General features: G+C 36.0%; 1 protein-coding gene across 4 annotated transcripts in view; it reads right to left on the reverse strand.

The window, feature by feature from the left end:
* Positions 1–26,277, reverse strand: part of PRKDC (protein kinase, DNA-activated, catalytic subunit) — an 80,540-nt gene that overhangs the window by 30,061 nt on the left and 24,202 nt on the right. For all 4 annotated transcript variants that reach the window (XR_014953402.1, XM_085573789.1, XM_021536576.4 and 1 more), the window contains exons 29-60: positions 25,444–25,543; positions 24,366–24,499; positions 23,644–23,889; positions 22,421–22,647; positions 21,555–21,763; positions 21,312–21,444; positions 20,099–20,257; positions 19,739–19,942; positions 18,406–18,591; positions 17,323–17,427; positions 16,190–16,357; positions 15,775–15,902; positions 14,605–14,812; positions 13,317–13,495; positions 12,098–12,266; positions 11,525–11,590; positions 11,067–11,139; positions 10,695–10,843; positions 9,418–9,555; positions 9,097–9,216; positions 8,072–8,215; positions 7,724–7,875; positions 7,049–7,180; positions 6,460–6,571; positions 5,445–5,569; positions 5,202–5,351; positions 4,618–4,791; positions 3,686–3,784; positions 2,791–3,001; positions 2,024–2,213; positions 1,450–1,665; positions 79–191 (exon numbers count right to left, since the gene is read on the reverse strand). Coding sequence is in view for 3 of the 4 variants with exons in the window: in XM_085573789.1 (XP_085429915.1) it covers positions 79–191; positions 1,450–1,665; positions 2,024–2,213; positions 2,791–3,001; positions 3,686–3,784; positions 4,618–4,791; positions 5,202–5,351; positions 5,445–5,569; positions 6,460–6,571; positions 7,049–7,180; positions 7,724–7,875; positions 8,072–8,215; positions 9,097–9,216; positions 9,418–9,555; positions 10,695–10,843; positions 11,067–11,139; positions 11,525–11,590; positions 12,098–12,266; positions 13,317–13,495; positions 14,605–14,812; positions 15,775–15,902; positions 16,190–16,357; positions 17,323–17,427; positions 18,406–18,591; positions 19,739–19,942; positions 20,099–20,257; positions 21,312–21,444; positions 21,555–21,763; positions 22,421–22,647; positions 23,644–23,889; positions 24,366–24,499; positions 25,444–25,543 (4,919 nt within the window). In the remaining variant the exon portion in view is untranslated. The remainder of the gene's footprint in view (positions 1–78; positions 192–1,449; positions 1,666–2,023; positions 2,214–2,790; positions 3,002–3,685; positions 3,785–4,617; positions 4,792–5,201; positions 5,352–5,444; positions 5,570–6,459; positions 6,572–7,048; positions 7,181–7,723; positions 7,876–8,071; positions 8,216–9,096; positions 9,217–9,417; positions 9,556–10,694; positions 10,844–11,066; positions 11,140–11,524; positions 11,591–12,097; positions 12,267–13,316; positions 13,496–14,604; positions 14,813–15,774; positions 15,903–16,189; positions 16,358–17,322; positions 17,428–18,405; positions 18,592–19,738; positions 19,943–20,098; positions 20,258–21,311; positions 21,445–21,554; positions 21,764–22,420; positions 22,648–23,643; positions 23,890–24,365; positions 24,500–25,443; positions 25,544–26,277) is intronic.

Consider the following 26,277-nt stretch of genomic DNA (forward strand, 5'->3'; position numbering starts at 1 on the left):
GGTTATTACAAGAGATGAAGTACAAGACTGCAAACAGCATCAAGACTTGAAGTTTTAAACCCATTTGGATTGACAAACCTGTTCTCTTTTTTGTTCAGCCAGACTTTTTCTGGCATAAATCAGACTGAGTTTGTCTTGGTCTTTCAAGAAACGTCTCCGCAGTCTTAGGATTTCTGCTCGTTCTTCTATACCTAAGGATATAGATATGATCATGTCCACAGCTTTTCCTTTCAGATTTAAGGCAAAAGCATAATATAAAAACAAACATCATCTTTGTATTTACTAGCAAGTAAATACAAGGCCTTTCAACAAGCTAGACAACAATAAAAAATTACGTTGCTCTTAGGAGAAGAGATAATAAGCATTTATATACAGACTTTAACTGCATGGATGAGGCATAAAGATTAAATTATTGTAGAGGGAAAGACCCTAAAACTCACGAACAAATATGCCCCATATTCCAGATTTATTTTAAGCTCTCAAAGACATGTATGGCATTTGCACTATATTCCAGAAAGTATGTAACTCCCTAAAAAAAAGGGGTGCTAAAAGATATTCAAATATTGTGTAGTAAGAATATGGTACTGTATTTTTTAAGTATGATTACAGAACTGCCACTGGATCAACTCTTGCTCAGGACAGTCATGGGGAAAGGCCACTTAACTGACTGTCAGCTCAGTCCACTTCCTAGAAGAGTGAGCAAACAAAAACATACCACTGTAACTGGTATTCTCCAGGGTAAAAGACCAGGGACAAACTAGAAGGTAGACTGATCTCTCTATTTCTGTAGTTCTATATGAACTGCATTAATATGTCCATTAGTCATGACTGCCCTGAAACACCTCTCAGGTACTGAAAAGGTTGATTTTTATAGCTCTATGCCTGAACTCGTAACATCATCCTTTTGGTCAAAATTTTTATGACAAATTAGACAACAATTAAAGAGGGAGAAGGATCCTAAATCACTTCAGAGCAATACTGATATTTTTCACTTATTGACTGGGTGGAAGAAGGAGCATTCTCAGAAAAAAGCAAGGAACTTCTAATGACAGATTGCAAAATGTTGGAGATCATGTCAGCACAGCTGAAATGGTTTAGAAAATATGTTTAAAGAGATCTCTTCTTTAAAGAGTTAAATTTAAAACAGAGGGGTCAGAACTGTCTGATATTCATACTCCACTCAGGGAGAGGTAGGAATGCAGATATCACACTGACTAGCTTATCATCCAGTCAGTTCTTTCAATGAGCAACACATAATTTTACAATTCCTAGCAAAATCATAGCTTTTTACATGTTATGTATCATCACACACTCCTGGAAACAAAATCTCTCAGGGTGAACCTCAATTGGACTGTCTCAAAGACAATGGACTGCCAGCCAAATAACTGACAATGATGGTTTATAAAAGTGTACCAATTGCATGGAAATTGTACAGTAATGCTTACAGACCTTTAGTTTTGCTGTCCACTTCATCTCCAGGCAAACCCAACCTTTTTTTCCCGAAATCTGGCCCCACTGGTTTGTAGGTTGCTTGTTTAAATTTTTCACTCCTTTTGCTAACCAACAGCATGGATGAAGACAAGGATTCAGAGGATGAAGGAACTGCATACTCTGCCAATGTGTCAATGCTACTTCCAGTTAGCCAATTAAAAGAACTTCTACCACCTATAACAAGAAATTGCCAAAAAGCTGTAATATACTCAGATACAAATAAAGTGAAAACATCTATGAGGTAGGTATTTTTTCACTGAAAAATACAATTTCCTAATGTTTAAGGGCAGAACAGATTTTAAGCTGCTAGGTAAGACAGTGTTTCTTTTACATTAGGCAGAACATAAAATATGTATGAGACTAAAAAAAATGTGACTTTTTTCTTATACCACACACACAAAAAAAAAAAAAGGAAAAAAAACTGGGAAAAAAAAAATATTTACACTTTAACATTAAAAAATCATATGCAACAGAAATTACATCATTCCTACAGCAAAAAAGAACATTTCAGAAAACACTGGTTTTGACTTACTGCCATGCTGTGTAGGTGTAAATTCATATTGCCTTTGGGTAGCCCTCACTTGCCCACTGACTGACCCAGAAGGAGAAAAGGATCTGTCCTGTGACAAATTCCTGTGGGTACTTGGAGAAGCCTGAGACTCCACAAACATTGGTGTGAGCACAGTACTTCGGTAACGCCAGCTGGAATCAACTACAAAGTCCTATGAACAAAGAAAGATTTTAAGTAGAACAATAAAGATGGAGGCCTTCTGCATTTCTTCATTGAACAGGACAGCAGAAATTACAGTCCAGAAATCAAAACACTCTCTCAGGTATAGGGGAAGAACTTGACTATATAGAAAAGAAACTCCAAACAAACCACAAACATGTACAAGTTCTCAACAGCTCAGTAAAAAAAAGCTCACTAATTTAGACTGGTCAGCTGTGGACAGATTTACAGTTCTTGCAGCAGTATTCCTGTTTCTTGACAGTATTTCTCCAGCTGATGGTGCTTCTCTCTGCTACCCTCTTTTTTTAGCATTTCAGTACTCTATAAATCAGCTATTCTTTGTATATTATTTTAATTAAATATACTTAAAAAAAATACAATTATTGCTCCCACAAAATCATCAAATGTCTGATACTGTGCACAACTCATAACTGCTGCACCTATTATCTTTGGAACACAAAACACTCTGAAAAATTTCCTTCATTATGCCATTCTTTTCTAAGCTGTAACTGCATTAAAAAGCAGAATTTGTCACATAGTTGCATAAAGGACAGCATAGTACAGTTCACCTGAAATTTGCATTCCGAGAGAGGATGCTCAAATATTTTTCTGGAATAATCCGGGCTCCTGCTAGTCATTTCAAGCAGAAAATTTGTGATTAGACTCAAGTATTGTGTTTCAATCTTGGTGGAATAGAAAGAACTTAACAATGACAGCACGCGGTCAAGAGTATTTGTGGGCAATCTTGTCTCATGACTCCAAAAATTCCTAACAATTAATCTGTAAAGGCAAAGAATAAAGTTATTCTTGGTTATTTTCAAACATAACCACCCCCCTCCCCGACTTCTAAAAAAGCCAAGTTAAATAGGGAAAAAAAACCTCAAACCAACCAGCAAAAAACTCCAAAACAATAAGCTCTTAAGGCCTTAACCTAACACTTCCATACTATTAATCTTCCATTGAATTACACTGAATTCCTCATTCATCTACTATGTTCTGTGCCTCATATAAGAGTTTTACTCTCAAAAAAATAGTTTCTGCCAAGTTTTTTCCTTTTGAGAAGTGCTATGGATACAGAAGCACCAAGATCTCCTCTTTAATCTTTTTCTTCACCGGAAGAATTTCTAAAAATGCAACCTTTAATCTGCTGTTGTGTGCTTGTGTATACCAGGGTCCTCCTTGTTCAAAAACTCTAGAGCATTAATGCAGAATTAGATTTAACATAATGAAACAACCTTGCCACAGCTTAGAAATTTGTTCAAATGCTTCACTTACATTTGGCGCAACATCATGGTACAAAATTTTGTAAATTAACTTACTGGAAGAAATGAAAATGGTATTATCTTAGTGTTACTCTTTTATATTGAAATACTTAAAAAAACCTCTAATCAACTCTTTTGCTACAAAGTAAGAGAACTTGCTGTATTTTTATTTCAGACAGTTATCACAATACTCTTTACTCACTGCAGTTCAGCATTTTCATCAATCAGTCCTTGAAGCAGCATTTCTTTTGCCACTTTGAGTATCTCCTGAGAATCATCATCTGCTTGACTTTCTGGATCACTAATGGTGGGAGAAAAATAGCTCTTAATGACTTCTCTCAAACAATCCATAGCACAATAACAGGATGAGGATGGTCAGACAAAAAAGAGGAATATGCCCTCTGATAAAAATGTCAGCTTGGCATAGCAACATAACATGAGGTCTTCCTTGCCAAAAATGCCTTAGATCTCCACTACTTATAAAATAAATTATCTAATAAGCTAATTTATATGTTAGGTATTTGTTATGAAGTTTGCAAGGTTGAATCTGTAGAAACAGGTAGAGAATTCTTTTCACAAGTGATGCTGGAGTAAAGATTGACTGTACTTTTTCTTTGCAATAAATATCCCTTCAAAGAGTTATCTTGGGAAAAAGAACATAAAACCCAACTAAATTAGATAATTCAACAGCAACCCACTTGTCAAACTGAGTATGTACCTGTACCCTATTCTAAGGGGTCAAACAGAAAGACATTCTCTATACTACCAGATCTAAGTGATTCAGATCATGCCCATGTGCCTTAATGTATCTTCTACCGAAAAGGTAATTTCTTTAATGTATAATTTTCACTAGTTACAAATTCCAGCAACAAGAAAAAAAGCTGGAGCATCAAAATGAAGACCTCTTATGCCATGCTGCTGTGGTGATGCAAAATCATAGTTCTGGTCCAAGTATTTATACCTTACTGGAAGTGATAAAATTGTCACTGAAGGCCAGAGCCAGTTAGGCAAATCAGACTATATTCTTCTGGAAAAATCCCTCACCAAGGGACATGAAGTTGGAGGACTGTTGCAAAAACTTTCACTCTGCCTGTGACAAACCACTGAAAGACAGTATCTGTAATGAACACACACCTGTAATTATCATAAATCCACATCAGGATATCATACATGCGCTGTCGACATACTACAGATGGGTGAGAAATGAACCCTGTCACTCCAGGCAGAAGCTCTTTAAGTTCTAGAGGTTTTAATTTAGACAGCATCTTGTAAATGATATCCAAACAAACCCTTTGTCTTTCATCATCCCTAAAAGAAGAGGGGAAAAAAAAAAAACAAACCAGTTACATTGCTTTTCTCATCACTGCTAGAGAACCAGAAGATCAGTCTGCATTTAAACAATATTTGGTTTTGCAAAAAGGGTTTTAGGTAAATACTTTTACACTCAGCCTAAGAGTAAGAATATAAGTAAACTATTACAAACTAAAGAAATTGACATCCCATTGGTGTTTCACCCTAAGATGTTTTAGGGGTGTTTGTTCATTTTTCACAATGAGCTAACCATTTAACTCCCAGATTACATTAGGTCAGATTTGGGGAACAATGACCAAAAAGTGACAGTGAATTATAAATGCTTCTGAATGTAAAAATGTTGTGGGCAGCATAGAATATGTTATCAAGAAACTTGAATTATCCATAATAACCACATGACTACTTACCTATGATTCATGATCTGGATAAAGTCTTTACTCTTTAACTCCAAGTGGAGATCAGGAGCTTCTTCAGCCCGACACATTATTACTTCCAGACAATAGGTTTTCATCACACCATGAAGTTTGGGTATCAAAAAGAACACTGCATTCATAAACCTGAACATAACCAGAAGCCCACAAAGAAAAGCAAGTTATTCTCTATTATTCCCCTAGATTTACAGCCAACATACCATTTAAATCATAACATACCTGTCAGCAAGAGGTGGAAAATTCTTAACAACTTTATTCAAGCATTGAATAAACTTATCATGTTGTGTGCTCTGATGATGCTTCAATTGTTTTATAACGCAATCATAAACTGGATCTTCAAGTATCTGACAATGAGAAAATGAGACATTAAGACAAGGATAGCCATGAAAATCATAACCACCTTAATGAGATATGGTTTTAGTGCTATACTGTTTGATTCTTGTGCATTTCACTATGGAAAAGCCAGCCAACTCATCTTAACCTTTATGGTGTTTCATCGGTCTTGTACTGCTCTGCCTGGCTAAAACAGAAGACTCCTGCTTAAAAAATATATTTGTAAGCTTCCTTTCATTGGTTTGGAACACCTTAATTTTGTAAAGTTGCTTAGTGTGCTTATATAAATAATAAACAGTTTCTCATTCGGTATGGAAGATTTCCAACGAATGAATGTAAAAAATCAGACATTTTTAGTGAAAAGGTGAAAAACAACCAGCAACCTGTAACTAACATCAAAGGAATAAGCCTTCTTCAGGATAAAATTTACACCATCTTTGCTCATTTATTCAAAATACTGCTTATAATGGAACTTGAAAGACTGAGAAAGACTTAACAAAGATTTGTGAAATACGCTTTACAAACTGTGAAAGAACAACCAGAGTGCAATTAAGTGGGGAAAGTAGTTCCAAACCTCCCAATATGCTTTTCTTTTCCTCTTAAAAACCTCCCAACTTTAAAACATACCCTGCAAGTGTTGCTGGCTGGCAAAAGTTTAACAAAGCTTCAGAAAGAGATCATTCACTGTCAGCTCCAAAGGAGCAAGGCAAAAATTCTACACTTAGTCTGCCCTCAAATTCTTTTCCTGTTAAGTTAGTAGTTTGAATCTTTAATTAATCTGTTGGATAAAGACTGCTGAGTTTTAAATATATTCATTTTTGGATCTGAATTGAGTAGTCATATAAAAGATTAATATAAAATAAAGACAGGAAAGGTCAAACACAAAATACAGTTAACTTACATTTCCTCTCTCAGCAATGTATTGAAGAGCAAGTCCCAAAACTTCTGCTGCAGCTGCATAAACTTCTCTATACTTTAGTAAGCCCATGTTGCTGGTCAAAGCTTGAAAATACCTAGCACAAAAGATAGACCTACTATAAGCCACAAATTTAAACTGAAGCAAAAAATTCATCTGAGATGCCTAGAGTAATAGTTACTGCTTTCAGAAGAGCTGAATATAGTACAACATGCATTTTCCACTTGCAGTGTCTCAAATCTCTGCTTCAGCAATTCCTGACTCTATGAATTTCCACAAAACTGCAACCCTGGCCCCCACTAAAAAAACCGTACTAAAAAAGCGTACAACCTTCTACATACTTTCCAAAATAAATGTGGTCTGCAATTTCTAGATAGGAAAGTATTATTATATATAGATAATAATAATATATAGAAAATAATTATATATATATATATATGGCAAATATTATTTGCCCGATGATAGCAAAGGACTCCAAAGAAAAAGCTCCCATACCTCCTGCTGACAAATTAAACTCAGTCTCTTTGGCTTAAGATTTTTTCAAGATCATTCACAAAAAAACTGCATTTCTCACCTGACACGATCTATTTCACATTTTGGGTCAAAGGGTGGCAAATTATTAGCAAGAACAATTCCCAGCAGCTGAATTCCCACTGAATTATCCTTTGTATCAGGGTCTCCACTAGAAAACTTTTGAAATATTAAACTATTGGATAAAAACACAAAAGGAATTACATATATGAAAACCCCAAAATAGACACACTATAAATCAATGTCTTTGTATACAGGGATATATATGCACACATACAGCTCAAAGGAATATTGTCAGAAAGCAGTAGATATTTAGCTTCAATGAAGAAGTAATTGCAAAGAAACCCACACCAAAACAACTGAAAAGAGATTGCAAGCCCACAGAAATTCTTGACATGTTCACAAGTCATACTAAGAGTGCACCAATATTCAGTGATAATATTCAAAACTTTAAATAAAAAATGTCTTTGCAGAAATTACTCCTGCTTTTGTTGCTGCTGCTATAATCCTTTACATGTTTTCCTATCTCTCCTTGCTGTTTTTCAAATTAATTGACAATATTTGGAGAGTTTGGTTCTGAAGTTATGTTGTTCACTGTAAGGACAAAAAGTTTACTATTGCAGCTGAATGTACCTAATTTACTTTCCCATGTCCTTTGATACCTTTCACTTATATTTTTGAAATATTAATAAAGGAAAGCAATTGTCCAAATGTTTACCTGTAAGGTATGGAGAGACAGTTCTTCCAACACTCTATAACTGTCTTTATGATTTCCAGATTGTGCCTGAACACAGCTCTTTTTGGGTGAAACGCATTCTTCATCAAGAATTCAAGCAATCTGTTAGCCAGAATCTCATCCTTAATATTTCCCTATAAAAACCAGTAGCAAAAATAAACATAGTGACTCCGAGAAGACATATATTGTTTTATGAAAGCAAGTAAGTAAACAAGTTAATATGTAAAAGAATTGATGTATAAAATTATTTATGCTCTCATAAAACCAAACTCAGTCATTCTTTACCAAACAGTCCCAATAACAACAAAAATTAATTTCATAATTCCTTACTTTGGGAGTGGCTACACCTGTCCAGGAAAGTACTGTAACTACTATTTCCACTACCATGTAGTGAATCCCTTCACCTCCATTATTTCCAGAAACAACAAGCTGCAGCAATGGACCAAGCCAGTGCTTCGCATAAGGCCGGAATACCTACGGGAATCAATGACAAAGGACAAATGACCCAACTATTTAGCAACCTGTTGTTCAATAAGCATTCCTTCTTAAAGACTGTTAAACCAACCTCTTTAGGACTTTGCTCAAACCCTGAGGGAACAACCATAAATATTTTAAAATAAAAAGCATCCATAACTATATTTCTCCCTTTTGCTTAGAAACCTTTAACCACAGAAAGTGATTTATTTCACTAGAGCACAGACAGTATGGCTGTCACATAGAAAATCTGCCTGTAAAGGATTTGAAAGAGTATGTCTTTCATCTACCCTTCCATTTCAGACAGCTTTACTAAGAAAGTAGCATTAAACAGGTATAAAAGTTTTTCAAATAATTCTGAAATTCAGTATTTCTGGATTTGGAATATTCCAGACAGAACCACTATACTTTAAAATCATTGCATGAAGTAGGTTGAGAATTTTACCCAAGAATGAGAACTAGAAAATGTCTTCTTGTTTCTCAAACAAACACATATTATGCTATCTTAGTATCTTTCTGCCACAAGAACACCATTTAGCTCCAAGTGTTTCAAAAACCACTAATAAAACATTGTATTTGCTCCTGTGAAGATGGAAAGTATAATCAGCCCCACCTCTTGCCTAGTATCAATGAATACATTACTTGTGGTTTCCAGAAGACATATATTGTGGACACCCTCTACTTACAGAAGTACAATGTGAGAGGAAAAAATATTAATAATGCATTCAAAATACTTGGAATAATCAGGAATTTTGGGCCATAAATGTACTCCCTTTTATCACAGCAACTTATTCAATTGGATTGCCCCAAAGTCTGAGCTGATTTAAATATTTTATCCTGCAAGATTTACACATTCAACATTATGAATAAAAATTACTCACATCCTCAGTATTAGCAATAAGTTTCGCTATGAAGAGGCGAATATTTAATGGTACTGATGGGTTTCCTAATTTGCCATGAAGAAATTTCATCCAAAGAGGGAGATCTACTGGAACTGTCCCCTGAAATTTAGAAGAGATGAGCAAAAATCAAATCACTTCTTGCACCCAACAGGCTTACCAAGCCAAAAAAGCCCCAAGCTCAAACCACACAGGTTCCTCTATAATACAGCCAAAAAAATAAATAAACGAAGGGATTCAATCATGACTCTCTTTTCTTGGTACCATTAATAGAAAAATGCCAACTTTTTAGTTAATACTGGCCTCCTCCACTTTGGGTGTGATCTGGTTCCTCTGCATATGTTTAATCAGAGAGGTCATAGAAGCCATACATTCATGTTGGTTGAATTCATCCATTTCCAGTTCCATCTCATCATTTAAAACTTTGTATTCTGTGGGCTCCTGAAAAAAAAAAAAAAAAGTGTTACTATGGTTAATAACAACACACTATTTTCTTTTAAATCCCAATCATGCCGTGAGTCGTTCTGATCTTATCAGTGCTTAGATTTGACTACACACTCAATGTGTGCAACTGGGAATTCATCAAATGTTTCTCAAACAGACACCTCCCAAATGCATGCATCAGATCTGCACATTCTTTACTTTTTGTGCCAACAGATGCCAACTTTATGTTACTCTGGCTTTACTACCTGCCAGGACAGGCGTGGCAAATGCTGAAAGCAAGAGGAGTTAAGCTGAACCTCAAAGAAATTATCTCATTTTATAGCTCAAACAATGTATTAACATCTCTATTTTTATAGATGTGTTGTTACACACTGACCAGCATCTGCAGCAGCTCTCTTTCTACACAAAGTAAATCACAAAAGAAATTTGTTTAGTTAGAAATGACAACATTACTTTGCAAACTAGAAGTGTACTTCCCATCTTGCTTAACTTCCTTGCAGCTAAAACACCCCCTTGACAGCTATTTTGACAGATTGTCTTCAGTGTCTGTGATACTCTTACATGCTTTCTGTTTCATAGCACATATCTATTCTACCAGTGTTACAGCTGGTGAGACATCTTTTGATTGCAAAAGGAACACAACTTCAAGTCTTTGCTGAAAGAACAGCATTTAATATCTCCCAAGAGCAACAGTTAAATACAAGATGCCACAACAGAAAAACAAAAATAACTGATTATTTATTCTATCCAATTGATACAGCCAGTTCTGTCACAGACCAAACAAAGAGGGAAATGAGGAAACCAGATGCCTAACAGCAAAACATAACCATCAGAGGATGTGCCTGAGTGCAGTACAAATCATCTTCTTACAGTTCAGGCTAGACTTCACTCATACTACTCAGCTTTAGAAACCAAATAGAGCATTTTCTTCAGATGTAGATAGTGGAGAGAGGAAAAAAGAAAAGTGATAGAAAGCAGCACAAATCCCCTCCTTCATCTTCTGGAGGAACCCATTCTCAGTCAGGTAGAACAAATACAGAGGACTATAAATTTCTCTTTCTCAACCCCAATAAATGTATGCAATTCCTCAAAAGCTTAAAACTTTTCTTTCTCCAGCACGTAAGTCACTAAATTACCTTTCTCCTGAAACGAGTGCTGCTAGCTGTAACATCTTGGGAGCTATAAGAAAAGCCTTGGACTCCAGTAGAAAAATCAAATTGACTCATTTCCTCACTCAAACTGCTATCCATCATGTATGATGAAGAAGCTAAATACTTGGGTTCATCTAGACAGGAAAGAAGAACAATTCATTAATCAAGGTAATTACAAGAAACAAACCTTTACTGCCCACTAAAAATTGAGGGTGGGTGGGAATTGAGTGTTAGATGAAATACATTGAATGCTTTTATTTGTTCCTGCTACTGTAGAAGCCAGTGAAGAACACATCAAGGAACACTGTATGACAGGTAAGAAAGCATTTTTTTCATCACCATAAATGACTTTCATACCCTGGTTGGTATTCCCTGCATCCCTGGCCTCCTTCCTAATAGCAATGTACCGCTTCTTCCTTTCCAGAGGCACCTAACCAGCAAGAAATAAAGCTCTAATTACTCAATTTTCAAAAAATAGTTAAAACCATTTGATATGAATAGAAATTTAATATTGTAAATTATTATTATTAATGCTACATAGAAACAATTTTCTGAATTTTTCATTCCTACAGCCATTCACTATCAAAATAAGTACACAAAAAAATATGTTAAAAGTTATGTGCATTACAGGTCTGTTCTACATTTTGGGCCTAGATTTCTCTCAGAAAAATGTGTTTTAAATCATTAGAGGAGTACTCCATTTTTTGTATTCTCTTTCTCCATATGTGAGAAATGACCTAGTCTTCAGTAACTACACTGTTAAAGTTATACACTTTTTAAAATTAGAAACACTAAAGGCCAGGAATTTCACTCACCTCAATTTCAACAGGAAATGTATACTGACGCTTCAGGTCTATCAAATTTTCAAAAATCAGCAAGTTCTGCAAACCAAAGCATGTTTTGAAATAGCAAAATTATAATGCACACAAAAACAATAGCTTTGAAAATATTTACTTCTTCTTTAAAAAAATTCAACAGATCATTGTACAACATAGAAAGTGTGGCATGTTTACTCTTCTACACCAGTACTCTAAAAAGAATTTTGCTACTTAACTACTTAAGAATTCACAGCATAGAATGTGCTCTGTAAAAAGGTCTCTCTTATTCAAGTATATTCCAAGCACTGGAGAAGTTAAACCATAGGGTTTTTCCCCTTCTATTTTAGAAAATTGATTTGGAGTGGAAGGAAAACAGTATCACTACTTCACCCATTCCCAAACAGTTGGTAAAACTTTCATCAGCTACCACTCCTTCTATTGCCTCACTGGGTAGTTTGTTAGTCTAATTGCACGTCATTCAGGTTTTATTCTTTGATTTATCGCCATCAGGTAAAATCACTTTATGTCTCATGCTCTGGTAGCCTTCTAACAGCAACAAAAGCTTCTCACCTTTTCTGACTTTTCTGAAAAAAGAAAACCTTGATAAAATTTACTTTCAGTGAAGACACAGCTGATGACAGCAATAGCACAGTTATATGCTGCACAGTGATACTGTCTCCTCTTCTCCAGCAGCTGACTCTCTCCTGCCATGTTTTCTGTAAATGCATCATAGCATGACCTTAAACACAAACAGGCAAGAAATCACCATCAGAAGTCTTTTATTAAGCAGTACAAGAAAGGTTCCAATCAGAGACCTGTGAACCAACAGAATTTAAAGGAAGCAGTACCTGATTAAACCACCTCAGACTTGTTCAAGTATCCTGCAGGCAAATGGAACCAAAATGGAACCATTCGGCAATGACAAAGAAAACCTCCCCAAGTATTTAACAGAGTCCTTAATGCCAGAAATATGATGATAGGTAATGTTCAGGTAAGATGAACAATTTTTTTTGATGCATACATAAATTTCTCTCATGGTCCAAAAAATTATGAATGGACATGCATGCTAAGGTATTTTATGGATTAGCTGAAGAAAACAGTTTAGATGTGATTTTTAAAGGTCTTTGGCACAAAGCCAATTTAGATCTGCAAATCATAGTCAAGAAATTCTTTGAAGTCCTCAAAGGACACAGTATTGTAAAACAAAAATCAAAACAGCAATTCAGGCATCTTATTTTTTCTCTGAATAGTAAACAAACTAAATAATACTAATTAACATATATATTCAGTATTTCTCTTCTGTCCCCCTTTGCAATGATGATCAAGCTAATTACTCCTACTGGGTGTGCTGCTGTATTATGAAATATAAATGAAAATCAATCCCATCTTCTCATCAATCACATAAATGCCAATTTTGCAACACAGAGCCATACTCCACATAGAAGTGCAAGTATACTGAAACTGAAATTGTGAAAACACAAATTAAAGGCCAAGAGTCATACTGAAAAGGTAAAATAAATGTACAAGCTTAACAAAGTTTTTTTAAAAAAGGACAAAAGCAGGAAGCAAAGGTTATCCTAACACAGGATTGTAGTTTACACTACAGATAATTCTATCAATATAAACTCAATATTGTGTATTTAATTTAAAAGCAATTTAAAAGCTATGTAAGAGATTATATTTACCCTTGAACAAAACCATCTTTTGCTTTATATGGCCTACTTAAAATGCATATCTGGTCAAATCCTAATCAGAAATATAAAGTAAATAAAATAAACTATGGTCTTACTTTATTAGTGTCTTGGTAAGTTCATTTCCTTCTACACTCATGGAGCCACGGTAAGCTTGGTTAATTTTAGAGTCCTTGGAGTAAACTTCCTCTTTTGAAAGACGCACATACATCACCTCTAGCAGCTTGTAATACCCCATTTTCTTGGTAACTTGTGTATCAAAAGTGTATTCGTGGGACTAGAAACAAATAAGCAGAATCTCAGAAGGAAATTTCCTAACTCTTGCTCTTTCTAAATAGTTCCACAGTTACTTCAAATTTCTTAGAAAGCCTTCTGCTTACTTCTACCTTCTGAAACAGATAAAAAGAGCTGATGATAATAAAGGACTGACAGATTCTGAGTTCCTGTGTAGTGCAGTTATTAAAACTGTGTTGACCCACACTCGTCTGGTGAGCTCTCAACTCCAACTGGCCTAAATTGTTATAAGGATACTGGAGGAAAATAAGCAGAGTACCAAGTGACAGCTCAGCCTCATGACACATGTAAGCAAAACACACACTGTCATTATCCTTCGTGTAATTCATGAGTTTCTTTATGCACCTCATTTTGGTGCCAACATTTACAGCAAAAGGAACATGGTGTGGGTGACTCTACCTAGATCTTAGCTTTAGTATTTTGTTTCAATAACTATAACTAAACTTTGGTGATTTCAGCATCTTGCTCATCCTGATGCCTGTGAACATCTGGACCAACAAAACCATGGGACTGAAGAACTTAGGAAGAGCAGAGACCTCGACTGGCAACAAGATCATTGCATGCAACTATACTCTTAAATTGGAAGAAAACCTGTCATTAGAGAAAGGAAGATCTGTGCTCCTAATCCCCTGCTGAAGAACCTTTGCAATGACTACAGGTGTATTTTTTTCTCTAGAAATAATGTACCTAATTTCAGAGCTTCCATTATGAAGGTTGAAAACCTCTCCCACAATGTAGTAACAGGCTACAATTTTACATACCTTTTATATTTCAATGTTACAATGAGTTTTTGCTTTTGACAAACTCCTCCAGATATATACAGATAACATTCCAACTTCAATTTTTACACACAGTAGATATACAAACATGCATTAACTCCAAAGGAACAGTGTGTTGGGGAAAAAATAAAAGTTTATCAGTAATAATCAAATTATATAACTGGCACATGCTTCTGTTTCAGGATACAGAAAACTAGAAATCAAACTGTTTTCATCAGTGCTTCATTCAAAGTTAAACAAAATATACATACCAACATCAACACTTTTTTAGACCCTCCCTAACCCTAAATAAAAAAAAAAATGTAATTCATACCTTTGTGAACCTGGAATTAAGAGTATCCATAGCCTCTACTATAATCTTGCCAAAGAATACTCTCAGTGCATCCAAGCTGCAGTGCCACAAGAGAGTGAGGAGAGACCGATCCACAAATGCTTGGCGAGCAGTATTTGAAAGAAGTTCCTCACTTCTGAACATTTTGTGAACAGTGTCCAACAGTATCACTTGCTTGTCAGTGGTGCTCCTAAACAAGATGGAAACTCTTTTACCAGACTTCACTTACGTCTCACACCTTTAGGACATTCAGATCTTTTACTGACTGCATTCATACCCTCTTAGGTTATCCTACAAGGCATGCAAGATCTTGGCTGAACTACCAAGTATTATGCAGCTCTCAAAAAGGCCCACCTCTGCTTCTTAGTCTGCAAGAGATGGCAAACTTGTTTGTGTATCTTTAATAATTTAATCCTAAAGCAAGCATTAACTTTCTCAGTTCCTTTTTACTGAAAATCTAAAAAAAAATCCAGTATATGTGAGAGATGTAGGCAAACAAAAGGAAAAAAAGAACTATGGTTATCAAGTGTTCCAGTATTAGATGATCTGCTATTCAAAATAATTTTATTAAAGCAAAAATTTCAAAAATAGGATATTAGTCATAAGGTAAATGACTTTGTCCAGGAGATTACATGCTCCACAGCAGTCACTATTCAACAACCCATCAAAAATTGGAATGTTGGTTTTGGGAGAGATACTGAATACCTCTTCTGTGGACAGAGCATGTTTGAGTCTACAATTTACCACGCTGGAATTATTCAATTAAATAAGTGCATTGTTGTATTTTCAAAGGGGTTGAACAAATTAATTTACTGTCAATTAAGGTACTATCAACTTACACAATCATGTGGTTATATAGGGAGAGCAAATATACAACAAACAAGTATTATTTTCAACTGGATTATCTCAGAACAAGCTTATTTACAGAAGGCTTTCTAAATTTGCACAGGCACTGGAAATGGGTGTCACTTGTTCACACTTTGGAAATACTTTGAAAATGTAAAGACAAAAGCAAAATCTGAATTAAAACTATTACATAAAACTTTATAGTGTAAATCATCATTAATATAAGGACAATAAAATACAAGAAGCACATTTGCTTCAGCAAAAATTCGGTGAGAACAAGCACAAAATCCAGTGGACTAAACCCACCTTCTGGAAATTCTTTTGAAGCTGGCTTGAAATAAGTCCTCCATGAAATGCCTGTGGTCTCTACAGAGGATTTCTGTCATCAGTTGCAACAACATTGGACTCTGAGACAATTCTAATGCATCTAAAAGCTGAAGAAGCAACACATTATAGGAAAAGCCACAGTGGATCAAATCACTTCAATCTAATGATGTAATTATTGTTTAATACTGATCAGAAGCAAGATGTACAGAAGTATGTGCGCTTATTTAATGTGCTTCTGTAGATTCAATTTCTGGACAAAGACATAACTGAGAAACATGAAAGATCACCTCATGAGAACCAAGAATCTCTCTCCTTAATTCCAGATCCTGTCAAACAATGTTTCCAGACACAGTTCACTTTGGCTTTTAATTATGTATTCATTAAAAATACTGACCTTCTTAGTGCAGTCTACATAGTTATTGTGCTTCAAGGTTCCTTTGGGAAACTCATCAGACCTCATGGGAAAATTGAAAGCTACGAGTTGATCCAGAGCATTCTTAAGGTCATTAAGCTTTTCTCCTGTCAAATTAGTGAAGAATGGGAGAATTATCACTGCTTGGCCCTGAAGAAAAAAAAAAAACAAACATAAGAAAGAGACAAGATTCACACAAAAAAATAAGTTATTCCTTAACTATGCAGCCAGATGAATAGGATTACTAAACAGCAGCAGTGGCTATTCTTACTGATTCAATGGCTCAGTATACTAATAAAAATATGTTATGTAGCTGCTTTTCTTTCCAGTTTCTGGATCAGAAAACAGCTTTTAACTTTGATGCCACTGCTGAGTGAGAGTTAAAGCTAATTATGGCTGATATGGCTATGAATACTATCTCATTGCTCTTTTAAGCAAACATTCATTTTCACACAAGTCACCAAATTAACGCATCACCTTGTAGCTAAAGCAGAATTGCAAACTTCGTTTATTTTGAACGCACAGGAACATACAAAACTCTGCCGAATTAAAGGAGGGATGGCTGAGAAACAACGACACAAAACTTCTCTGAGTACAAAATTTTTTATTACTCTAGTCCAACCAGCATATTTTTTAACTCCCACTTTCAGTCTGCAGTACTTTATCTCCCTCTCCTGACCAAGCTGCATACAGCAGCTACTCCATTAGTGCTGGTCTCATACTTGCAGACATGGACATTAAAATCATGACAAATGTTCATAATTTGACCTGTAGGAAGTGCCACTCCTTGCTAAAAGCCTGATTAGCTGTCATTTCTCAAATGAACACTTGGGAGTTCAAGACAACTTGCAACTGACGCTAATTTTTTTCCCTCAAATTTACATTCCTTTCTTCTGAGAGTAAAAGAAAAAAAACAAAACACCTTAAACCAGAGCATGGCATCTGTGATAGTGCCTTCTGTCTGAAGAACAAAAAGAACAAAAAGGATGTTGAACAGAAGATTAAAAACCAGGAAGTATGTGATAAAAAAATTAAGCCAAATAACAGAGAATTCCATGAACCACTAACATTATAAGCTGGGAAGGGTAGGGAAGCTGTTGAAGTGAGCAATTTACCTTAAGATTTAAACCTAAATTCTGATCAATAAGTAGGCTGGTATAGGTATTAAAAACAGCTGTAAATGCTTCATGATTGGTATTGAAAGAAACTGAAGAGTCTATCTGGAAAGACAGAAGAAATAAAAAAATTAGTTTAGGTTTCTTTTAAGTAGTTAAAGAGACATGTATTAAAGCATAATAAAAAATCCTTGAGCTATAGAATTATTTATTTCCAAAAATACACTGAATTAACAGAAATCACATACAGAGTGATTTTGGTTTTAAAAGAAGAACTACAAAAGCTCCTACACAGTACAAACAAAATCATGTTGGTTATTTTTCAATTAAAAAAAATATTAATCTCCTTCTGAAAGACAAATTACCTACTGGCCATTTCAGTGCCAGCTAATCCAGCAATACACTTTCTGTGTCGTAACACATACCTTTAAAACAATTCAAGTTTAAAATAATTAATTATAAAAAATAAAAATTATGCTCAACAGCTGATCTTTGAGTATATTTGTGTACAACTACTTTTTATAAGTTCCTACAAAAATCCCAAAAGGATAAGTAGAAAATTACGTTTTCAAAATAGAGGAAAAAAACCCAGACCAAAATCTTTGTCACAGAAATTAAGTGTTTAAAGTAGAGATAATTCTGCAGTTTGTTAATATGGGTAGAACTCCTCCACTGTGACTTTCTGGATGCCAACATGACAAAGAATGTTACCAGAGGCTACTCACAGTTCACAGTTCACTGTCTGTACTTGTACCAGTTCTCCAAAAGGAAAACAGGCAGCTAAAACGTGAGAACAATTAAACCCCCCTCAAAAAAACCAACCAACCAAACAAACAAAAAAAAAACCCCAAAAAAAAGGTGATAAGGAAGAAAAAGAGCAATATCTAGTAACCTCCACCTGCCCCAAATTTTTTTGTACTCCACTAATAAAAACACTCACATTCTAACAATGCCCAACTTTCCCCTTTTTCGCTTTTTTTTCCCCAAATACAAAACATTTGACCTGAACGGCATTTTTTGAAAACACAATGTAACCCCTACAGATCCAGAAAGGTTACCTGAAGTTTATAAAGCAGTACTTACTTGCAGAACTTTTGCCAGCAAGGTCAGGACTGCCATTTTGCTCTCAGCAGATGATCCTTTGGCCCACCAGCTGTCCAGTTTCTCCCAGTTTCTCAGTACAGCTGTCACCAGTTTTGCTCCCTGCTGCTTGCGCACAGCACGGTCCCTAAAGCTCTGATCTAACATGCCATTCAAAATACTCCCAACCTGGAAGGAAGAGCAACAGGTAAGATTCTTGCACCCCAAATAAAAGGATGGTAGAATCACTTCAGTGGTATGGGCAGTCATAAAATGAAGCATCACAAATCAATGCTAGATCTAAATCTCAAAAGGATGCAGAAGAAAGGCTTCTATCATGATAGTCACTATCATCTATCAGACACACTTAAAAGAATTAAAGTATTGCAGCATGCTCAGCACAGGAAACACAAGATAATCATCACCAGAAACAGCCTGTTAAAACACAGATTCCTCTACAGTCTAACTAAACTTAAGTTTTTGGTATCACCAAAAATGATGCTGCACGTCTTTCAAACTACTGCTTGGATGCAGCACATCTAAGCATAACATTTTGGATTATAAAATAGTCAATTATTTTAAAAGGATGATTCTACTTTGCTGAGTACCTTTTTAATCAAAAGGAAAAGCAGACTTTTGATCTTTTTGACCCTTCTGTTTGCCAGAAGAACTGAAGGAAGACTTCTCAGTTCTAAGTTTCCTTCACAGCACTGAGTTCTCTAAGTGCTGTAGACAAACAGGAAGAAGTCTGTTGAGCCAAACAAGCAGTGCTCAGAATAAGTACATGACAAAGTATCTCACATTTATTTCAGCTCAGGAGGGCTGTGGGGCTGTGTGTTTCTCTTTTTAATACTATGATCTAGCTCCACCCTAGTCCTGTGGGCTAAATACCCATTAATAGTTGGAGCTTGTGTTTCAGTTTTGTTTTATCCAAAACAAATCCAAGTCACATGCTCTGGGACCATTCTGCAATGAAAAGCAAAGCACAATAAATGGGTCCCTCCTTGGAAAGGACATTTTTGATCTGAAGTACTATGCAAAGACATCCTGAAATACACAGATTTCAGGATAGCTAATAGGTAAGCACTTTCTACTCAGTTTGATCTGAGATCACAGAGTAATATTAGGTTGCCAGAGATCATGATGGTAGCACCAGTAGGTCAAGACAAAAAAAATCCCAAAACTCAAACTAAAATCTATTAGTGCACTGCTGTTTGAAATTCAACCCAATACACTTTTTCCCCTACTACACACTCCACCTTAAACAATAATAAAATTGTTACTTTTATTGAGTATTCCCTTTTGACTTTGTCCTTTTGAAGAGTAAGCCCAGTACCATTTGAGGATTGCTGACAGATGATTCCATAAGACGGACTATGATCACATCCAGGTTTTTCAGTAGCTGTTGATTGATGGTTTCTGAGAACAGGCTGTAGAAATACTGTCCATGAGAGAAATTCATGAGTTGGTTCTGCGATGCTCCTGACAGTGGCACAGATAACACTTCTGTGTTCAACAGCAGACTTACTAGCTCCTCACACTGAAAATCAAGGCATGGGACATGAGTTATTTCAAGGGTATCACATTTCACTTAGAAATTTCTTAGAAAAGCGCATGATTTTTTTTTTCAAGCTCCCGTCCCAAACTTTTTTCTTTTATTTATTTTAAGGATTGAAACTGGAGAATCACATCCTACCTGCTCATCAACAGCAAAGGCCAGCTGCAGAAGACTGTCAGCTAATCGCTTACTGCTGATGTCTAAGCATGGAAGAGACATCCTTTCACCCTCAGGTGCAATGCCTTTATAAACAACTGAAAGAAGCTTGGAGCCAACTGAGAAATGAGGTCCTTCATCCTATGGAAACCAACAAAGAAATCACACTCAACAAAATCTGAAAAAAGGCTTCCACTCCACCTGTATAATTAAAGCACTTGAATTCCAGATAATTTTCTTATAAAGCAATGCAAATATACCATGATAAGACACCTTTCTAACTCAGGGACTTTTAACTCAGAGATTTTAATGAGACAACCCTACTGTGTACAAAGTTCAAACAAACTAAAAGTAACTTGACAATGTTCCAGATATTCTGATCCTTCTCCACCTTTTCAGATTTACTTGATTACAGAAGTAAAATGAATAGCTAAATCAGGATGGATGGGACACAAATGGTAAACCACGCAGCTCCTTCATTATCAATATACTGCAACCACAGGTCTAGATTTTGTTGATATAGAGAATGGATAGCACACAGAAATTAAATATTTTGTTACTTGTTAGCTCTGCTCAGCCTTGTAACAGCCTCATTCACAAATTCTCAGTCTTTGTGGCTCTGGCACAACCTGTTCCTTCAATTGCCCAAAGTAGACATTTATTACAATCAGAAATTTAGTGGAAGGAATTTCAGTAATATAGTCCACATCCTTACACTTCAGAGGTCTCTATCCCACTTTCCTGCAACTCAGACCCACTATATTGCTTCTGATCAGTCAGAAGAATCAATTCCTTTTCTAATTTCCCTCATCACTTTGAATGATGTAACTCTGTGTAAAAGTTGTTTAAAAAAAAGTCTCCTTTATAGGGTAGTTATCCGGATTTTTTGAGCTTTCAGTCTTGCAAAGTTCACTTAAAGGAAGTTAGAGAATCTACATTCCGATTTCCAGAGTATGGAGCCAATCAGAGAAAGGCTAACATAGATATAAAGGTTGTTCAAGCCTCAGTACTGTGCTACTCAGATTTGTAGAATAACCATAAAAATTTTATTTTTGATCCTATTCCATACTAGCTCTTCACTGTTGATCTCATTTTAAACAGCATCATCTCATCTGTTCTCTGTTTTTACCCTGGTGTTTTACACAGGAAAAGCTCTTTAAAAATATTTAATATTATTTTCTGTATTAACAATTACCTGACCATGAAGAACAGAATGAAGCATGCCAGATTTCTGGAGCTGTTTGCAGGCAGAAAGGACAGCACTAAACCTAACTTGATCCAAACGTGCCTCTGAATTAAACAGATCAGCAGAACACAGGTCCCCAAGGCTACAGAGGAAAGAGAAGGAATAATGTCACATTAGTGCACCCACAGACATTATTTATTTTCCACGGTGAGGGTTCGTTGGACTCATGCTTACCAGAAAGCCCCTACTTACCTCTGTGGTGTGATTCTTTCTTTTATGCACAATTTCAAAGATTCCTGATAGGGAGATTTCATCAGAGCTTTCATGAGTCTTACTGAGATATCTGGGAGGTTTTTCATGACTTGCACATCAGCTGTGTTAAAGCCTATGTGTGATGGATCACACACTGTCATCACCACAAGCTCTATAAAGCTTGCATTTAGCAGCTCCTTCTCAAGCAGCTAGAAAGAAAAAAAAATAAGACAAAAACTTGAAAAATTAATTCAGATTTCCCTATTTAATTTTTCCTAACTTACCATTAATCCTATCTCAAATGACCAAACATGAAACAGTACCTATTATTGCTGATTTTCTCTATAGAAATATCCAACTTTCAAACATTTATGCTAATGCACAGAAAGTAGGTATCTATAAACATGGATATAGAATGCATGCTATCCCACCAAACTGCAAGTTAGATCTTTTAAACCACATAGGCCTGTTTCAGTCTTGACTATACACCTGTAAATCCTGATGTGCATCTCTGTGCACACTATCGGAGATTTGCTGACAAGACAATCACAGTCTCAGAACTAAACCTGGGAGTGTAAATTTCCTAAGAGTCTCATAAGTACTCATAAGTATTATACCTTATATAGTTAAATACGACTTATTGCATCAAATAGAGAGACCAAGAGAGAAACCTGAATATCTATACTGAATTCAAGAAAGTCAGATTGTGTCAATTCTGTTTTTTAAGCAGCAACCGCTTCTACAGATTTAATGCCATCAGGAATCATACAGGAAATATTCACTGCAAGTACTCCATATACAGAACACATATATTTAACTACATATAAAATTAGTATCTTTTATCCATTACAGATTTCAGAGCCTACCTTCCAGAAATCCTGCTGGCACATTTCCAGGATGGTGGTGACAAACTCCATGATCCGGACTATAATGGTGCACTTGCTGTAGTTGTACATGTCCCTTTCCTGAGGACTGAACATGCTGCCTTTCAAACTGCTATCAAAGCACTGCTCTGCTGCATGGATATCATGCAAAGCAAGAGTGTCCAGGAAGAACTGCACAGCTTGCAAGAATGAGGAACCTTTATTTACACCTAGAAAGAATTACACCAATTTGAAATTATATTGTTTCATGTTTGGAAGAAAACAATCAAACTGAGATGACGAACAGGAAGAGGCACATTTCACACCAGTGTTTTCTGAAAGCTCTATGCCACTTCTAAATATTACCATTCTGGGCAATAGAACAGTAAGACAGCGTGGTACTTAGTGATCACTCCAGCAACTAGCCACTACAAGCACTTATTAAAAATGATGATGATTTAGGCTTATGTAATAAATTGGATAAAAATTTCTAATCCCTAGTTTTGACTTAGCCTCATGCTAGCTGCAACCAACAATGATCTTACAGTATTGTTTTAAATCAAGACAGACCTAACATTGACAGACAGACCACCTGAAACTGTACAAGACTATGAATCTGTAATATCGCTGAACAAAAGCATTTTGTTTAAGCTTGAAAGAATAATTGAAAGAAAAACCTTTTGGGAGACCCAGTGGCTACACAAGGTGTTATTATTTCACCTGACCAAAATTCAAACACAGCCTTTGGACTTGATGCACTTGATGCATCAGGAACTGAAGAAAGGTAACATGTACGGGACTTGAAGTGAAAAGGTGCCTTGTTTTCTCATAGCTTCCTCCAGCTATTAATCAACAGCAGGTAAAAAGCTTTAGAAGGATGTCAAGAAAAATATGATAAAAACCTATTGCTTTTCTATGCAGTGGGAAATTAGCTGTACAGAATAACTTTTGATGATGAGATAGACTAAAAGGAGTTGCTGGGTAAGTGGATGACTCAGAAATGCAAAGATGTATTTCCAGGGCTAAAAGGAAACATTTTAAGATACATAGTACTTAACAAAAAATCCCCATCCTATTACAACTATCATTGGAAAACTTCGTGAGAGTTTGCAAAACCGTCTATTGTACATTTGAGAAAAGAGCTTAAAGTCCAAGTTAAGAACTCATCTTGGGTGGGCTTTGTGTAACACACACGAATGAACCTAATGCAACACTTAATCACTCACCCAGTACTTCATTAAGTTTGATAAGCTGCAGCTCAAAGAATGTATTGTAGCAATCCAGTGCTGCTAAGAACATGTCCATCCACTGCATGACAGCATGTAAACTGAAGGGTTCCTGCATGCCACGGAGAGTTGGCTGAAAAAGGATCCCAGATGGACTTTTGGCATCGGTGCCACCTCCTTCAAATTTGCTAATGAGGAAAGAGTTTTTTAAAGTATCAGCCAGCCAAGAAGATGGAGACTTGTTTCCTGACAGAAATAGAAACAGAAATATAAATTTTCTAGGAAAAACACATTTCAAACTAGCAAGGAACTAACAACTTTGTGATTTAAATTGGGTCTTCTAGCAGAGAAGGTATTGATTCTAGTTTAGCCTTGGCCACATTCCTAAGATTCCCACATTTCTCTTCCTTCCATAAGGAAGAGGCCAATTTTTAAGACATTCATAGTTCCCCATCAACAAATTTCACTTTTTTTAGCTGGATACACAACAGCAGTTTTGGGCCTGGAAGTAAGTCTGCAATAAAAGTCTCTTCTATGCCCAAAAATATCCATCAAACCCTGAGTTTCTCACAATACCCAATTTGCAATCTAAGCAACCACTCTGTTTCTATTCAATAACACTGAGTGAACTGAGTGGTTACTACCTTGCATAGAAAACACAGAGGGAAGGCATGCACAGAATTTAGAAAGCAAAGATAACAGTGCACTGTGACTTAAAGTACCTGGTAACAAAGGAACAAATTCATAGAAGAGCTCCATGGCTTTATGTCGGCACTCTGTCTGAGGTCGTCCACATTGCACTAAGAGCCAGATAACAATGTCCTGAAGACACACAGGTTTAGTAGCTGGGAATCCCCTGCACAAAAATATTAGGGGTTAACAGTCCTCTTGGCATCTACCAAGAAGCAATAGTCTCCCAGCTGAATAAAATCAAAATGTTCCGTGAGCACTACGAATCCCTTTTATCTATCAAACCACCACCCCTCTGCACTACCTGAAAGCGTTCTACCACCATCATGTCTGGCACTGCTTTCCCTTCTCCTCACTCTGCTTGGGATCCCCAAAGCATAGTCCTTGTAGAAAACAATTTTAAATGCAGAAGCAGGTATCTTCTCTTCTCTTTGCAAACTCAAAGAGGTAAAATGGAGATTAAAATTTAAATAAGCTTGCAGAGTTTTTCTCCATCCCCATAATCATCTCATCTCATAACTTATCAAATGCCACACCAGTGACCCAAATCTAAACTCCACTTGCCAGTTTCTTTAAGATCATGTGATAATTTGGGTTAAAGGCAACTAATGAGATCTCTAATCCAACCTCCTGATCAAATCAGGGTCAGCCAGGTGACTCAGAGCTTCATCCACCCTGATACAGAATCCATTTGTGCTTCTTTTATCTTTTTTGTTTCCTTTCTTTAATTGCTGATTATCCCATTGCAGCTTGTCCTGCTTCTGGTGAAATTTAACAACAGCAAGAACAAAGAGCTTTGGAGGAGTTTCCTCCAAGTGCTTTGTAGCACCAGTGGTAATGTTATTATACACACTGCTGTGAAGGACACATGCTCTTCTCTTCTGCCTCTTCTTGCTAAACTAAATCAAGTTCACCATGCTGGAATAAAGAATCATGCTCCTCTCATATTATATCCAGTGTTTTCCCACCAGTGGTTCAACAGACAATATCAGGAGGTCTGGATCAGCAATTGTCATAGAATGAAATCCTCATTCAGAATCCCAAGCATTTAATGGAACTACTGATCATGTTTATTAAAATGCAATATGGAAATAAATGCAAATAGCTGACCGTGGTACCCGCCGTTTTCCTTCCTTGTTTAGAGAAGGTGCTTTATGCTTGATTATGCGCTTCAGGTGATTAATAGCATCACAGCACTGCTGGGCAGTACCTGTTGGAGAGAGGGAATTGACATCTCTAAAAAAATGCCAGTAATTTGGTTGAATGAATTGAGATAGCACTGCAGACATGGTGCAAGAGACTTACACAGATGATAATGTCTATTAGCCCACCTACTCTGTGCTTCTACAGTAAATTTTTCAAAGATGCAGAACAAAATCACAAAACACCAGACAGGCCAGCTTGGCCTGAGCCAACCCGAGGCCTTTGGTAGAAAATTGTGCATTCTACTTTCTCTGATCATGCTTAGAGAAACTGCAAAATTTTCCCATGTGCGTAATTCTTCTGGGACACTTCTACCATATCCTGAACTCTTCCTCTGAAAGAAATTAAGTTTTGTTACACCAACTTTTGGCTTTATGTTCTAATTACTATTAATTGATGAAAGAGTATGGAAAAAAAAAAGAGAGAAAAGTAGATTTACTGAAGAATCATTAATACTGTGAAAGAGGTCACAGGATCTTCGTAAAACTACATACTATTGTAAAGAATGACAAGACAATGAGGAAAAGTTATCAGAGAAGAGTGAAAATATTCCATAGATATATCAAAATGACAATTTTTTTAGCATTTGTTTGTTATATAAAAATAGACTGATTCTCATCAAGCTACATTTTTTTACACCATGTAATTGCAAAACCACAACTCAAACCTGAAGCACAACCAGCATTTTTAGTGTTATTACAAAACTGTAAATCATTGTAAATATGAAAAGGTTCTTCCTCC

Source organism: Lonchura striata, chromosome 2 (genome assembly GCF_050655825.1).
Source record: "Lonchura striata isolate lonStrDom1 chromosome 2, ASM5065582v1, whole genome shotgun sequence".
Classification (NCBI taxonomy): Eukaryota; Metazoa; Chordata; class Aves; order Passeriformes; family Estrildidae; genus Lonchura; species Lonchura striata.